This window comes from Phalacrocorax aristotelis, chromosome 17 (genome assembly GCF_949628215.1).
Source record: "Phalacrocorax aristotelis chromosome 17, bGulAri2.1, whole genome shotgun sequence".
NCBI lineage: Eukaryota > Metazoa > Chordata > Aves > Suliformes > Phalacrocoracidae > Phalacrocorax > Phalacrocorax aristotelis.
The window spans coordinates 1,315,441-1,330,992 of record NC_134292.1 but is presented as its reverse complement, the minus strand read 5'-3'; the positions used below and the strand labels follow the sequence as shown (position 1 = coordinate 1,330,992).

General features: G+C 60.2%; 2 protein-coding genes across 2 annotated transcripts; both read right to left on the bottom strand.

The window, feature by feature from the left end:
• Nucleotides 1-772: 772 nt before the first annotated feature.
• Nucleotides 773-4,289, bottom strand: LRRC26 (leucine rich repeat containing 26). Its single transcript, XM_075112021.1, has 2 exons — nucleotides 3,496-4,289; nucleotides 773-2,537 (listed from the first exon to the last, which is right to left on the bottom strand). Exons 1-2 carry the CDS (start codon nucleotides 4,037-4,039, stop codon nucleotides 2,278-2,280), a joined length of 804 nt encoding a protein of 267 aa, XP_074968122.1. The 5' UTR covers nucleotides 4,040-4,289; the 3' UTR covers nucleotides 773-2,277.
• A 3,967-nt stretch (nucleotides 4,290-8,256) lies between these two features.
• Nucleotides 8,257-12,271, bottom strand: RNF224 (ring finger protein 224). The gene is made up of 3 exons (XM_075112236.1): nucleotides 12,187-12,271; nucleotides 9,655-9,724; nucleotides 8,257-8,823 (listed from the first exon to the last, which is right to left on the bottom strand). Exon 3 carries the CDS (start codon nucleotides 8,820-8,822, stop codon nucleotides 8,316-8,318), a length of 507 nt encoding a protein of 168 aa, XP_074968337.1. The 5' UTR covers nucleotide 8,823; nucleotides 9,655-9,724; nucleotides 12,187-12,271; the 3' UTR covers nucleotides 8,257-8,315.
• Between the last annotated feature and the right edge of the window lie 3,281 nt (nucleotides 12,272-15,552).

Genomic DNA, 15,552 nt, shown 5'->3' with positions numbered 1-15,552 from the left:
TTCTGGGATGCCATGCTGATGGACAGCCTGAACTTTCAGTGTGGAGGGGACAGGCCTGGCAGTGGGGAGCTGGGGACAGCCTGAAACTGTCCAAACGCCAGCACCGTGCCAGCTGGCTCTCACCCACCCCCATCCAGGGGAAAACGGTCCCTGTCACTGCTGTGCCCTCCAGCTCCTGGGAGCTGGTGTGGGGCACTGCCAGTGGGGCTGGCCTTTGGGAACAGAGGACCAACTGCAAAGATGAAGGCTTCTGGGGAAGTCCCTGCACGTCAGCCCATCCACAGGGATTTGCAAAACAGAGGCACAGCTCCCATAGGCTGAGCTGAAGCCACATCACTCATTCACAGCATGTTCCCCACATGCTGAGACCACCAGCCCAACCTCCATGGGGGTCTCAGCCTCAGGATTATCTGGGAGGAGGAGCGGAGCTCAGGTGGCCGTGCAGGACAACAAATGAGGTCCTAGCTCCAAATGGGAAGCCCAGGCCTTCTTGGGAAGGACCGAGTGCTGTCACTAGAGAGGGTCTAGGAGAGCTGGGATTGCTCCTGGGAAAGTTGCTGTGCAAGGGGCCGATCCTGGCAAAGGTCCTGCAGCTGTCCCGGGTACAGGGCTGGTAGCACTGGAGGAGCTGATGCTTTCATGCGCTGCCCGCAGTCCTCACACCCCTTGCTGAGGAGAGGTGCAGCAGGAGGAGCTGAGTGGCAACTGAGCAGTGTTGCAGCACACTGCGTTGTTTTTTTCTTGAAAATAAAAATGGGAGCAAGCCACAACTGAGGTGACATTGGTTTATTCTCTGCATGATTTATTTAACCCTTGCCAAGAGCTTGCCAAAGGATGCATTGACCCCCACCGCATCCCTGGCTTGTCCCACAGCTCTTGCATGGGCAAGAGAGCAAGCAAATAGAGGGAGGCTGGTGGCCAAAGTCATCTCATTGTGGTTCTTATCGCCTTGCAATGGGTAAGAACTCATGCCAGAAAGGGCTCTTGCTCCTCCTTGAGAGATGTTTTTGTCACCCCAGCTCGTGCTTTCCTCTGGAGCACAGCTCCAGCGCCTTCCAGGACATGTCCCAGTACACTCACTAAGCATTTCCATGCAACATGGTGGAGAAGCGTTTCAGCAGGGAGATGCAGGGGCAACCCCAGCCCCTTTTGGTGGGTGATGGGAGATGAGGCAGCAGCAAGGGCTGCAGGGTCTCTCCTGTAAACCCACACGGGCCTTTTTGTCCCCACTCCCATCACTGAGCTAACCTTAGACCTTGGCCTTGGATGAGTTTTAGCCTAGGGAAAAAAGCTATTGGGGGGTGAACCACTGTGCTGCCTCACCCATCCTTTGGCAGCCCCTTTGCTGAGCCACATCAGTGGGAGCCTGAGGCTTTGTCACTTTCCAACACCCACCCTAAGCCTCAGCCTCACCCTGGAGCTTGGTTGTTGGCTGAGCCTTCTCAGCACCAGCAGCCCTGTCTCAAGGAAAAAAAAACTATTAAAAGAAACATTTTGCAACTTTCCCCGTGCTTGGGCAGTGCACAGAGGGGTCTGGGCTTTCTGAAAGTCCCGTGCAGGCTCTGGAGTCCCCCAAAAGCACCCAGAGACCTTCAGGTGCACACAGAGAGCTCTGGGGCACACCAAAAGGCAAACCAAAGCCTGTCAGGACACAGAAAGCCAAGTGGGTGGCATTTGGATGCACAAAAAGCCAAGCCAAGGGGTCTTGAGGGCATGGAAAGGCACTCTGGGTCTGCTGGGGCCACTGAATGGCAGAAGGGGAGTGCTGGGGGAACGAAAAGGCCTGAGGAGGGCTTTGGGGCAAACTGAAAGGCAAGCAGAGATTCCTTGGGTGCACTGAAAGGCAAATGGAGGCCCCTGGGGTGCACCAAAAGGCACATGGAGGCATATGGTGCATCCTGAAATGCACCCTGAGGCCCCTGGGCAGCAGAAGGGGTAGGACAGGGTGAGCTGGAGGAGAAGGATCACCTGGCCCCGCTGGGAAGGGAATGTGCAGGTCTGAGGGTGGCCTGGCGGAGCCTCCCGAAACACTGAGAGTAGCTGCGGTCAGACCGTGCCCTGCAGAGGGGATGAACTGGAGGCTGCTTCCCCTGGTAGCGGGGCGGTGGGAGCTTGGCATCATCCTGGGGGACTCTGGGAGGAGGAAGAAAAGTGATTTCCAGGAACAGAGCATCCTTTCACTGGTCCAGAGGGAAATGTTTGCAACAGGGAGGTGCAGACTCCTGGAGAAGGGCATGAACCACTGCCTGCCTGTTGCTAAAGCCTGGTCGCCATGCCTCAGCGGCCCCTGCAGATGTGGGGTCTCCTCCAGAAGTAGGATTCCTTGCGCAGATTGTTGTAAATGACGATGATGGAGCCCATGAAGGTGCAGAAGAAGATGCTGGCCATGAATGAGAATGGTCCAATGATCAAGAAGGCGATGTAGTGCTGGGCAGAGAGTGAGGTCTCCTGGCATTGCCTGAAGGATTCATTCCTGAAGGCCATAATCGGATAATTGTTCAGCTGCTCCGGGACTCTGCACAGGAGCAAACTCTTCTCTGGAAGACAAAAGCAGTGCTGACGGGCACACTGGGCAGCTGGGGCAAAGCAGGTGTCCAGGACAGAGGGTATGGCAGGTCTGTATGGGACAGAGGGGACTAGGGCAGGAGGACAGGGGCCAGGTTGACCAAGATAGCCCAGGGAAGGGTACAAAGAAGGGGATCAGTGAGGATTCAGGGCTCATCTACATCCTGGGGAGTGGGACAGGATGGGGAGGTGGACACAGTGCTAGAGAGGGCACTGGAAAATGGATTTGGGGCAGGATAGGATGGAGCAGGACAGTAGATGCGTCAGGCAAGGTGGTGAGCCTGGTTCCTGGGGGACAGGCATGGAAAGCAGTGAGCAGCCAGCCTGGAGATGCCACAGAAGGTTCTAGCCAGCACCAGTGACAGGCACACTCCCAGGCTGGAAGCAAGCAGGAGTGGGTGGCAGCAGAGGGAGAGACCTCATTGGCAGAGCTGTCTCACCAAGGTTCACAGTGGAAGAAAGGCAGGATCAGACCCATGTTCATGAAGGCACCGGGGAAGGGGCTAAAGGCACTGAGTCCTGGCTGAGTCAGCAGTGATGCCCACCCTGATACACAGGCTCCTCTTGCCCCCTCAGGTGCCCATTGCCCAGCTCACCTTGCCCTCACCTTGGCAGGACTGGTGCCACTGCTGGGGACAGCACTGGGTACCCATCGCTGGGCCAGTGCTCCTCTCCAGGCAATCCCCGCTTCTGGCCAAGGGTGGGCACCAGGGACCAGACCCAGCGATACATCCACCCAGGCAAACCCAGGAGCTGCCATGGCCTGGGGATGGGTCCTGGGGAACCTCACCATACCCCCACTGGCACCAACCACATGAGCCCATGGCCAGCTGGCAGCCACTGTGCTGGGTCCTGCCTCAGCTCTGACAGAGTGACCGGACAGCATGGAGTGGGTGGGGGGCTTGGGGACACGGTCCTCCGGGCACTCACCTCGCACTTTTTCCCTGTTGTGGCTGAGCCAGCGCCAGAGGGGCAGGATGCCGCAGCTGCACACCCAGGGGTTGTCCTGCAGGAGAAGGGCTCGGAGCTGGGGCAGGGCATGCAACACCCCGGGCTCCAGCTCCCCCAGCCTGTTGCTGCCCAGGTTGAGCGTGGCCAGGCTGGTGAGGGGCAGGAAGGTTTCGGGGGCCAGCACAGTTAGATAGTTGTTGCTGAGGTCCAGCTCCTGCAGTGCCCCGAGCCCCACCAGCGCCTGGCTGTGGATCAGCCCCAGGCGGTTGTGGGGCAGGCTGAGCAGCAGCAGCCCAGGCAGGAGAGGGAAGGACCGCGGCCCCAGCACAGTGATGAAGTTGTAGCCGAGCCACAGGGTGCTGGTGTTGGCCAACAGGTTCTGTGGCACCTCGCGGAGAGCACGCTCGCTGCAGTCCACCTCCCCTGAGGAGCAGCGGCAGGCGGCGGGGCAGGCTGGCGAGGGCAGCGGGCGCAGGAGGAGCAGGCAGGCCAGCACAGTGCTGGTGACCCTCCGGCAGCGCATGGCTGCCCACTGAGACGGCGAGGGCTCCTTGACCTCCAGTGCCAGGATTTCCCCAGGGACAGGATCCCTAGTGCCTGTCGCCTTGCCCAGCCACCCGTCCTTGCCTGGCACCCTTGGGTGAGCCCAGTGGTTCTGAGCAGAGATGCCAGGCAGTGCCTGGCTGCGAGGGGAGCGGGTGGATGTGCTTGGCCTCCCTTGCAGCCATACACATTCCCCCACTCGCCACTCGCCACCAACCACTGTCTGCAAACTCGGAGCAGGCTGTGCTCCTGGCTCCAGTTTTCCTTTGGGGTGGAGCTGCACTTTTTTCAGCAAATATTTTTGCAGTGATGCCTGCCCTGGCAAGGTGCAGAGCCGTGCCCTCGCCCCTCCCTCTGCCAGGCACTGCTCCAGCCAGGTAAGCAGCCAGCTCTGTGTGGCCTGGGATTAACTGCTTGTGTGCGCTGCAGGCTGGAGAGCTGGAAACAAGCAAAACCAGACCCACCTCATGGCCTCCATCCTCCCCACAGGGCATCCCCCATGGGTGTGCTGCCTCACCAGCCACGTACAGAGGGATGTATGGACCCAGGACCCCCATAGCTGGCCAGGGTGGGACAAAGCTTAAATCATATCATCACTAGGTCTAATCCCATCTTTTGTGCTGGCCCACCATGCCAGAGGTCCTCAATAGGGAGCTCTGCTGGGAGCCATGGGCCGCCCTACTGAGCCCAGCCCTTGGCCAGGCTCTGTTTGCCCCTGGCAGGAGACCACAAGCCATGCCGAAATGAGCAGGGTTGGGATTTGAATCCCATGGGCCACCCTATTCTTCCCCAGCAGGGTCACAAATGTGTGTGCACACTGGGGCACAGCCAGGAGCCCCCCACATGAGAGGGCATGGAAAAGGTGAGCTCGCTGGGCTGCAGTTGCTCAAAATTTGTTTACCCTCACCCCAGCATGGCCATGCCAGCTCAAGAGGGCTCAAAGTCTGACTCCACCCTGTTTACACCTGCTCCAGTTTCAAAGCTGCCTGAAGCCCCAGCAGACGGCTGGAGAGGAGAGGCATCACCTCGCAGTGCCCACCATCCCTGGCAGAGCTCAGCGGGGACCAGGGGTCCAGGGGACACGGCTGGGAGCACCTCATTCCACCCGCAGCTTGGCATGGGGGCCAGGAGCAGAGACACAGTCTTCCACTCACACCCTCGCATCTCCTGTCCCACTTGGGACCCCAGCAGTCCCATTCCTGGAGGAATCCCTGGCACCTCTGCCCCATGGCCAAAGGGCTGGAAGGGCAGCAAGGCAGCACATGCCTGCGCCTCAGGTCAGGACCAGGATGTTCCCAAATCTGGGGCAGAAGCAGCAGGCAGGCAGTTTATTAATAGCATCCAGAGAGCTTTTGTTTGTTTATCTATCCTGCAGCAAACTCAGTTTGCTGCATTAATCCCCATCTGGAAATCATTGAGAGGAATCCTCCAGCCCAGCCCCGAAGCAGGGCACAAACCCACAGCCACTTGGAGCTGCAGCAGCAGCTCATCCTGCCAGTAGCTGTGGGCTATATGAGCACCCAAATTTTTAGGGAGCCCTGTCCCAAAATGTTCTTCCTCCCCAGGGGTTGCATTTCCATCTGGCTGTAGCCACCTGGGATCAGGTGAGAAGTATAAAATTCATTGAAGAAAAAACCCAAAACCTATTAAAAGCAAGGCCATTTCCATCTTTTGCGCTCAGAGAGCCCAGGTGCCCAGGCTGCAAACCCATCTCAGTTCCTCCACCAGCCCCTCGTTGTGACACCGCTGCACACCCCCATGGCACATGGCAGGAGAGATGTCCCCAGTGTCCTGCCTGCCAGGGACACCAGCCAAGCACAGGGCTGGTGCTAGTTGTGCCCGGCCCCACTCTTGTTTTGCATACATTGGCTGTACCCTGTTGCAATCACAGGCTGGTGACTGTGATTGGGGGTCCTGAACCCCAGCAGAGCCACCACTGTCCCTTTATGCACGCTGCCAGTGTTCAGCAGAGCGTGGGTCCCTGTCACTGCCCCCTTCTCTGGAGGGGGGCACCTGGCATTCTGCAGGAAGAGCCCAGGTCCCTGTCCGCAGCCAGGGCTGCACCCACCGGTGCCCCACTCCCCCACTGCGATGCCTCCTCCTGCAGTTTTGGGATCCACATGGAACAGCACAGCCTGGCCCCAGTGCCAGCACCAGGAGAGGCTGCTCCAAGCATCTGCTCTGCAAGGAGGAGCTTGGGTGGCCTATGCTGACCGATGGAGGAGTCCCCCAAGGCACAGGGCTCAACACCAGCCCTTCTCTAGCCAAGGGGTGTAAATCTGGGTCCCCAGCCAGCACGCCAAGACAATTCCCACAATGAAGTTATGGTGGGGCAGATAAACTCCTTCAAAGACCAGCCACTGGCTGGGAGCAGCAGGGACATGAGCAGATGATCACTGCAAGGGCCAAGCTGCACAGCTTGGTTCTAGTGCTGGGGGGATGCAGTGGAGCAGGGGTGGGAGCACAGAGGCAAGGATCTGGGGCTAGGGACAGGGAGCTGTGGGTCTTTGTCACCCTCCACTGTTGGAAAGCTGGGATCCAAGGTGCGGGACTGAGCACCGAGTCCTGCTGGCACCTTTGTATGGAGCCGTGCCTGGGTTAGGGATGGGCTGGGGTAGGGATGGGTCCTTCCCCGACTCTTCCCCTTCCCAGACTCTTCCCACCACCCACTGGGAGTGTTTGGGAAGAAGTGAAGATAGAGGGGAAGGTGTTTTAAGTCTTTCTGTTAGCTTTCGTCCCATGCTTGAAGGCTTTAATTTACTGCATGCAATTAAAGATCCAAGGCAGGCAGATGCCCACCCCATGCCACACCACGTTTCTGCTGTCCCCCCGGGCATCTCTGCCCTGGGGCATCACTGGTGGCACTGCTCTTATGGCTGGAAGGTTCCCAGGTTGGGGTCTGCTGGGAACATCTAAGCTTTGAATTTTTTATGGCAGGTGACACCAAGTGGCAGAATTGTGCATGGGCACTGTGCATGGTGTGAGCGCCGTGAATGGGGTGGGTGCTGTGCACAGGGCGGGTGCTGAACAAGGCATGGGTGCTGTGCATGAAGTGGGCACGGGACTCCTCTGGCTGCAGCCCTGGCACACAGTACAGGGGTAGCCAAGCACCAGGACTGCCCAAGGGGCATGAGGTCACTGCTGGACCCAGGGAGGCACAGGATGGGATCCCCTGCTGAGCCTCAAGGGACAGCCAGTGGTGCCTGATGCTGGGCTACTGCAAGAGCATAGAAACCACGTGGAAAACAGATGCAGAAAATGGGCTCTGAGGAAGGACCACAAAGGCTGCCCAGGCAACCTCGAGCCTTGCCCAAAAACTGTATTAGTGTCACCCTAGTGCACCCCAGTCCTCCCCTTTTTTGGCCTCTGTTAAACCCACACCTGGCTGTTTGGGCGCTCGTCCTTGCACCCCCAGTTTGGAGCCAGGCAGGGAAAGCCACACAAAGACTCCACCTGGAAAAACAGCAGAGGGGTTTCTGTATGGGGTGCATGCAGGTATGCAGGCAGGGAGGTGAGGAGAGGGTCAGGAAGAAAGACCAAACCTGGAACAAGCCATGGAGCACAAGGCCAAGCAGGAGCTCCTGTGGGCCCTGCCATCCTCGATTTCAACTGTTCAGCTATCCCAATGCCCAAATTTCTCATGCAAATGGCCAACAGAGCAAGCACTCAAAGAACAGAAATCCAGCAAGGTAGGTCACTTCCCCCCTCATGCCCCACTGCAGGCAGGGCTTGCCACAGGCTAGCCTGAGCCTTACCAACAAATACAACCAAGACATGCAGCCCAGCAGGGCCAACAGAGAGATGTTTACTAGGCATGAAGCTTTCAGGGTGCTGGACACACTCCCCAGAGCATCATGGTGTCACTGCACTGTGCCAGGTTCCTGTGTCTGCTGTCTGGGAGATGCTCAGGGGACATGTCCCTGCTGTAAAGCCATATGCACGGAGAAGCTGGGTGTGAGCAAGCCCTGGGCCAGGGACCAGGGGACATCTGTGATGGCTGGACCAGGCTACTGAGTTGTCAGAGGGGCAGGTGGGCAGGATGAAGGGGTGGGGGCATCCTCATCCTCCCCATTGCGCTCCAAATCCCGGCAGGATGGATAGCAAGCCCTGGGCAACCTAAAGCCCTTCCCAGGCTGCCAGTGAAGCTGCTGTCCATACGTGGGTCTGGGGCATGGCGTGGGGTCCCCAAAAATGGTCCCAGACTGCACCCCTGGAGCTCAGATGCCGATGCACTGCCAGCAGCCCCCTTGTCCTGCTCAGCTCTCGAAGGCCGCCGTCACCCCACAGCACAGGCATGGCTGGCAGCAGCTGCATCGGGGAAACGGCACAGGGGGCACCACATCTTGGCACAGCCCGGCTGGCTGCTGGGTGACCGCTTTCTCTTTGCACAAGCCCTTGGTGGCCGAGTCAGGCTGGCACCTGCCAGCCACCCGGGGATGCTCCTTGTCAGCCTTGACGGCAAGAAAGGTGGCCAGGTCAAGGTCGAGCATGGCGACACCGCCACGTGGCGTGGGTGTATTTTGGCGACACTGTGGGCAGGGGATCCAGTGCTGCTCATTGGCGACAGCGTCGAGGCGTTTCAGACAGGCTTGGCAGAAAGTATGGCCGCAGTAGAGCCGACGCGGCAGCCGGCTGCACAGGTCATAGGAAGAGTAGCAGATGATGCACTCAACCCGCTGGCTGCCCTGGCTTGGGGTGCGCGAGTGCACTCCAACACATGTCCCTGCATCTTCTGCCCGGGGGCTGCTGCTGGCCTGGGACATGCTGGGGAGGGGAGGGTGAGAGGAGCCATCAGACCCATGGTCAGGGTGCAGGCTGCCACCTCTGAGTGCATCTGATGCATGGGCGATATGGGGACCAGCCCCACGTAGTGATTTCCCAGGGGCATCAGGCTCCCTGCCCAGCATCCCTGCCTGCTGCCTGCCTGCCCCGTGGACAGCCCTACCTAGAAAAGCTGAAACGTGCCACTACAGATGGCTCTGCCTGCACCCATGGGGGATGCATTTTCCCTAGTGCCACCACCCCTGCATCTCTGCCAAATGCCCCTTATGTCCCGTGGGGGATCTGGGCTGGTTGGACCTCAGCAGCCTGCCTGGGCTCTGGGTTGGTGGGGAGCATGGGGTGGGCAGGAGCATGTCAGCCATGTGGGCAGGGGAGCAATGCCCGGAGGACCAGGCAGTACTGCATCCCTGCTCCTTGCCAGCCCCAGGCTGTGCCAGACCGCCGTGGCACAGCTGTCAGCAGCAACAGACAGGCATGCAGGCTGGCAGGGAGGATTTGAGTGATCCAGCGGGATCTGGTACCACGCAGCATATTTGCAAACCTCTCTTGGAGGCTACCAAGACCCCACTATGAGTCTACAGCTGACCTTAAGTGTTTTGACATACACAGGCATCCTTCCCCTCCTCCCCTGTCCCCCATCCCTACCTGTCCTGAGATGCTCCCCCCAGGCCCTCAGGGGAGGTGGCAGAAGGACCGCGCTGTCCCAGGGGGCCGCAGCAGTCCCATGGGGAGCATGGGGGGCCTGAGTCACCAGCAGCTCCCCAGCCTGGTCCCAGCGGCTGCTGGTGGATGTGGCAGTGGGAAGGGGCTCACCTTTCAGGGACAGGCGTGCTATCAGATCTGCTGCCGGGAAGCCAAGCCTTGGAGATTGAGTTACAAGCACCTGCATAAGAAAGATCTCTGAAATCTAAGCCCCAGGAGCAGTCATTAGCCACCCATCTCTGCTTCATTAGCAGAAGAAACCGTCCCCATGAGGACAAGGAGCCCTGGGCTTCACTGTGGGCGGAGAGGGCTCAGACATCGGCTGTACCTGAGCAGCAGTGGCAGAGTCTTCCACATCCTCAGCCACCCATGCTGGCGGATGCTGCCCAGCAGAGACACCCAGCCCACACATCCCCAGGCGGTCTGGGCTGCCGGGAAGGCTGTGACAGGAGTGGGAGGGCGCAGCCAGGCTCCAGGCTCGCAGGGTTCAGAAGCTGGGGCTGGTGCAGGGACAGCAAGGCTCCAGCCTGGTACGAGCTGGCAGTGCCCACGCGTGGGGTGGTGCCCCTCATCTGGTGCCTGGGGTGACTGCTGCCACAGACAAGTTGGTGACCTGCCCCTGCTCTTCCAGCTGGGGCTGCAGGCTCTCGCACTGGGGGCTGAGTTACCCTCGGCTCTGCCAGGGACGATGCTCATCACCAGGCTGGGAAGAGCCCAGCACCCCTCGGTGACAGCAACAAGGTTCATGCCAATGCGTGACTCGGGAGGTCACAGCACCAGGGTGGTGGCAGGCTCAGTCAGCTGCACAGCCCGTGGTCCAGCAGTAATGCTGCAGCCTCTGCATGGAGCGTGCTCCAAGCAGGGGAAGATTTAAAACAGGGAGCGTGGCAGGGGGACAGATCCTGGACCCAGGATCCTGGAGGAGAAAAGCACATGCTGGAGCCAGGGCAGGGCTGCCAGCAGCACTTCTGCGTGGGAGCAGGAGAGGGCAGCAGCTCCTGCTCCAGGCAGGAGCAGGCAGGGAGCCAGGCAGCGCTCTCCTGTGCTGCCTGCTTACCAGACGTTTCAGCAGCCCTCGAGCCATGTTTCCAGTACTTCTCGGCAGCAAGATCTGGGGCAGTTAGACCGAGACACTCACGGGGTCACGGGGCTTTGCAGAAAAAACTCGACCCCTTGATGCCGATGCTCAGGAACAAGGCAGCAGGACAGCACAGCACCTTTGGGGAGCAGCGGCTGCATCCTGACACAGGAGCCTGATACATCCTCTGTCACAGGTTTGCCCAAGCGGCACACATGGGGGGTGGATGCCCATGGGTCCCCAGGTGCAGGGACGGCACCCCATGGCAGGTCTGTGCCCTCCCCTTGCCAGGCTGGCAGCAGGCAAGGGATGGCAGGGTGGCTGGCTTGGGATGGGCTGTGCCTGGAACCTCAGTTTTGGCCAAACCCACCAGCGGAGGTGGGGGCAAGGGCTGTGTATCCTAGGTGGATTGAGAACCAGCTGTGTGTGATTCCTGCTGTGCCCTGGCATCTCAGGGTACCACCCCGCATGCCTGCGGGCTGGGTGGCAGCACGCTGGATGCCAGCAGCCAGGGCAGAGCTCGTGTCTGGATGAGCACAGTGTGCTTCCTCCAAAGCCATATGTCCAGGGACATGCAGGCAGCTGTATGCCTGGGGGTGTCCGGGCACACCCCAAAGCTGGCAAGGAGTCACTAGCCCACCCAAAGCATGGTGGTGGCCTGGCTCACCTGCTGCAGGGCAAGGTAAGGAGCACACAGGTGTCAGTCCCTATGGGCCATAGGAAGCCCTGCCCAAAAAGCCCATATGGGTGAGAGCGATGGGCTTGGCTCCTTGCACAACTGGGGACACCCCTGGCACTGCCCAGGGGTAGTGACCCCCCACTTCAACTGCCTCGCCTTGCAGAAAAGTGCACGCACACACACGTATGCACCCCGCTTGCCCTCCTACCCCACTCCGGCCCCTGCCCAGCCCCTGCGCATCAGCCCTCGTGTCCCCCTCCCTGACATCAGCAGAGCTGTGTCCCGTTGAGGGGTTGTGCCCAGCTGCCCTCAGCCACTTCTGTCCATTGCATGCAAGCCCCTGGTGCAGGGCTGTGCACCCCAGCTCACCCACCCTGCACCCCACAGGCAGGACTTGGGGCGGGGGAGCCCTTGGTGACATGGCTGTGCAGATGCCAAGCCATGCAGGGTGACACCACGGGGGATGCTGCCTTAAACCAGCCTTCAGCCCTGGCTGGGCTCCATAAGCCCTGTCAAAACACCCGAATCTGGGCACAGGCAAGGCGTATCTGCAATCAGCTGTGACACGCATGGGTGGGAAAGGTCTATTCCTGTTCCCAGGACTCATCCCTGAGAGCTGCAGGGACCTTTGTCACAGCAGGGCAGGGAGCGGCACCCTCAGAGGAGTGCAAAGGTCTGATCCAGATGAGCCAGAGCCATGCATCACCACCCACACTCCAGACACAGGAGGTAGCAATCACCCAGCATAACCCTCCACACCCCTGAGAACCCTTCGAAGATGAAATGCACGCAGGGACTACCCATGGGACCCTTCACACAGCTACCCGTGTCACCCAGAGCCCCACCGAGGTCTGGGGCAGCATCCTGTGCCCTTCCCTGCTCATACCTCCAGCTTTCCTGCTGCCTCCAGCTTAATCATTGCTTGGGTATCTGGTAGTCAGCACTCTGCCCAGCCTCTCCCGATTTGTTTGCCATCGCCCCAAGGTGAGGCAGAGTGAAGGGCAGCAGTGACACACAGCACTGCCGGCAGATGCTGCGCCCTACCAGCGCCATGTCTGAGCCAGGCCACAGGTTTCAGCCAAGCCTACATGGTAACACCGCATCCCTGCTCAGCCACGAGGCAGGTGGGCTCTGGCTGGGCAGGGCTGGCATCAGGGCCACAAAAGCAAAGCAAACGAGGGGTGGATCTGCCTGTCCCCATGCCAGCACTGCCCACGGTCCAGGCAGGGTGAACAAGAGCACTCCTTTTGTTGGGAGGGCGGCATGGGCTGCATCCCGGCCAGCCTCCTCCTGCAAGCTGCACACCCGCCAGCCACCCACCAGCATGGGACCTGGGCCAGGCAGACTGGTGGGGAGGGCAAACTGACAGGGGTCTGCCCTACACCTCTGCCAAGCCACTGCCACCCCAGCCCAGAAGCTCCCAGCGGTGGTGGGATTTCAAGAGTGGTGGGTTTCCAGGCAGTGGTGGGGTCCTGGTGGTGGTGGGCTCCAAGGGGTGGTAGGCTCCCAGTTCTGGTGGGATCTCAGTGGTGGTGGGATCCTGGTGGTGGTGGGCTTCCAGGCAGTGGTAGGCTCCAGCGCTGGTGGGATCCTGGTGGTGGTGGACTCCAAGCAGTGGTGAGCTCCAAGAAGTCGTGGGCTTCAAGCAGCAGTGGGTCACAGCCAGTCAAGGCAGTGCCACAAAACCCACCCAGCTGGCCCAGCCAGGAGCCACCCCTTCCCCAGCCCCTCCCAAAGCTGGGCTCTCTCTTTCCAAAAGACAGGACAGGCATTCAGTTTGGCAGGGACACGGTGAGCACCGGCCAGTGTCCCCAGGCAGGCAGGAGCAGACTATACTGGAAACGCCTGGGTGAGGGGAGTGTTGGGCCCAGGCTGGCAGCAGGCAGCAGCAAACTGAGGAGCTCAGCAAGCCACTGCTGCTGCTGCAAATCAGCAGTGTAACAGTTAAGCCTGGTTTTGAGGGGAGAGGAGAGGGCTGTGTGCCCCCTGTGCTGCCTTTACACAACCTGCCAGGATAAGCAAGAAGTAACACGGGAATCCTGGAAAACCCAGGGCGGAGGGAGGAGGCATACCTTGGCAGGGGAGAGATGGCTGTAATTTTATTTGCAGCACCCTGAAGTCATCTGCTAACACACGCACTCTTTCCAAGCCCCTGCCCCTGCAGACCAGGCAGTTCCTGCAGCAGCCGCGGCGCTTACGCAGCTGCCACCTGGCAGCATGGCCGCCCACAGGACGCCAACACAACGGCAGGCTTGTTCCAGGTTGGCGGCGCCAGCCCCAGCTAAAAACCCAGCCTGCAGCCAGCTCAGCACACTGCAAAGAGACCAGCAGGCTTCTCACTTGCCTTCCTCGATGCCCAGGGGGGTTGCAGAAGGCGAACGATGGGGATCTGCATCCCAAACGGGGTACCCCAGTGTTATGGTGCTGCTGGAGCTGGGCCAGGCCTCCACACTGGACCCAGCCCCAACACAGTGTGGAGTCCTGAGCCGGGATGTGGATGGGGTGAGGGATTGTGCCCAGCGCCCTGCAGGAGCAACGGAATGGGGCCGGGGGTTTCCTGGCAGTGGGATGTTAACACCCGTACCCAAGTTGTGCTGTCAGGTGCTGCCCTGGAGCGCTGCCTGGGACTCTGGCATGCTTTGTCTGTCCTTCCTGCCTCCTTCCCTCTGTCCCATGGGCAGTGTGGCGAGGAGTGGTACCAAGCTGGAGCTTGGCACAGGGCACTGCAGCATCCTGATGATACTGTGGGTGGGGGAGACTGCTCAGTTCTGGGGAGGCAGGTCCCCATCCCGGCTGGGGGCATGTTCCTGGCTCCTCTCCACCGCTCCAAGACAGCAATGACAATGTCCTCTTCCGCCACGCACCCAGGGCTGCCATCATCCAAACGTACCCTCTGGCAGGCAGGCAATGCCTGCACCTTCCCCAGAGTTGGAGGTTTTCTAGCAAGGGCAGACTGGCAGGGTCAGTGTACAGGGACACAGGCTCAAAGTGCTGCCCCATCCCCAGTGTAGGCACTTCTTGGTGGTATCTGCATTGGCACACATCATCCTCAAGGCTCCTGGGCCTCAGCAGGGCAGGGGGGACCTGTCCTTCTCTTCCATGCCCCACAGTGGGCTCTCAGGACCTGGGAGGTGCCCATCACCGGTGTATCTGGCTGCAGAGCTCACGGGTGAAAAGCAACAGCAGAGTCCAGCCAGTATCACCTCCCAGCTGCCAGCTCTGCCGTGCACCAGGGCAGCTCCCCAGGGAGGCCAGGCCGGGCAGCCACATCCCTGTGGGGGCACCTGGCTCCATCCCACGGTCAGCATGTCCTGTGGGTGCAGTGAGGGCCCTTAGGAAACAACACAGCAGCGCTTTCTGCAGCAGGGGCAGCACTTGCAGCAGCCACATACTCCACCAGCCTTCTGGTCCTGGCCCTTGTCCAGGGTGACAGTGTAGAAGGAGTCGGGTGATTCCCCGTTGGGCATCCTCAGGCTGGCATAGGGGTTGTAGGGACGAGACCAGGACTTCTCTGTGGAAATGGTTGGGCTGTTCGAGCTGCCAGCAGGGTCCGCCTGCTCCTCCACGCCGCAGCTGGACACGGCTGCAGGATTGGCAATGACGGTGGGCTCATCGTTCAGGTAGCGAGTGAGGAAGATTTGCTGGAACTGGTCCTGTGGGATGTTGACACTGGCGTAGGGGTTCTCCAGGCCAACACTACGATCCATCTCCCTGCTCATTTTCAGCATGCGTAGCCCAGCTGGCATCTCCCACCTCCTGCAAGACGGAGACCCCATTAACCCAGGGTGCAGGGGATGTTAGTTATGGGGTTGTTCTCATGGCTTGGGGAAGGGACCCCCGGCAGAGCCCACTGGCAGAGCTGTGCTCCCTGTCCCTGGCAGCCCCACAGGACCCCAACATGAAGCCTGTGCATTTTGGCCATATGGCCCTGATGGTAGAGCCGGGAGAGGAGGCAGGAGAGGGTGACACCAGACATGGGGGTGGGCAGGGTGCTGGGGGGCAGGAGGGGGTGCTGGATGTGAGAAAGTATGCAGGGAGGGCAGTAGGGTGGGGTAGGAGCTTCTGGGGGGAGACAGGTCCTCAGATGTGGGGGGCAGGCACGGGGGAGAGGAGGGGGGAGAAAGAAGTTGTGTGGAGGAGAGGCAGAAGCAGGGGCGGGAGGGAGAGGGGCAGGGGACCGGGCAGGCAGGGAGGAGAAGGGGAATCGGGGCAAGGGGGCAGGGAAAGGGAGGGCAGGCAGGGGAAGGGGGGC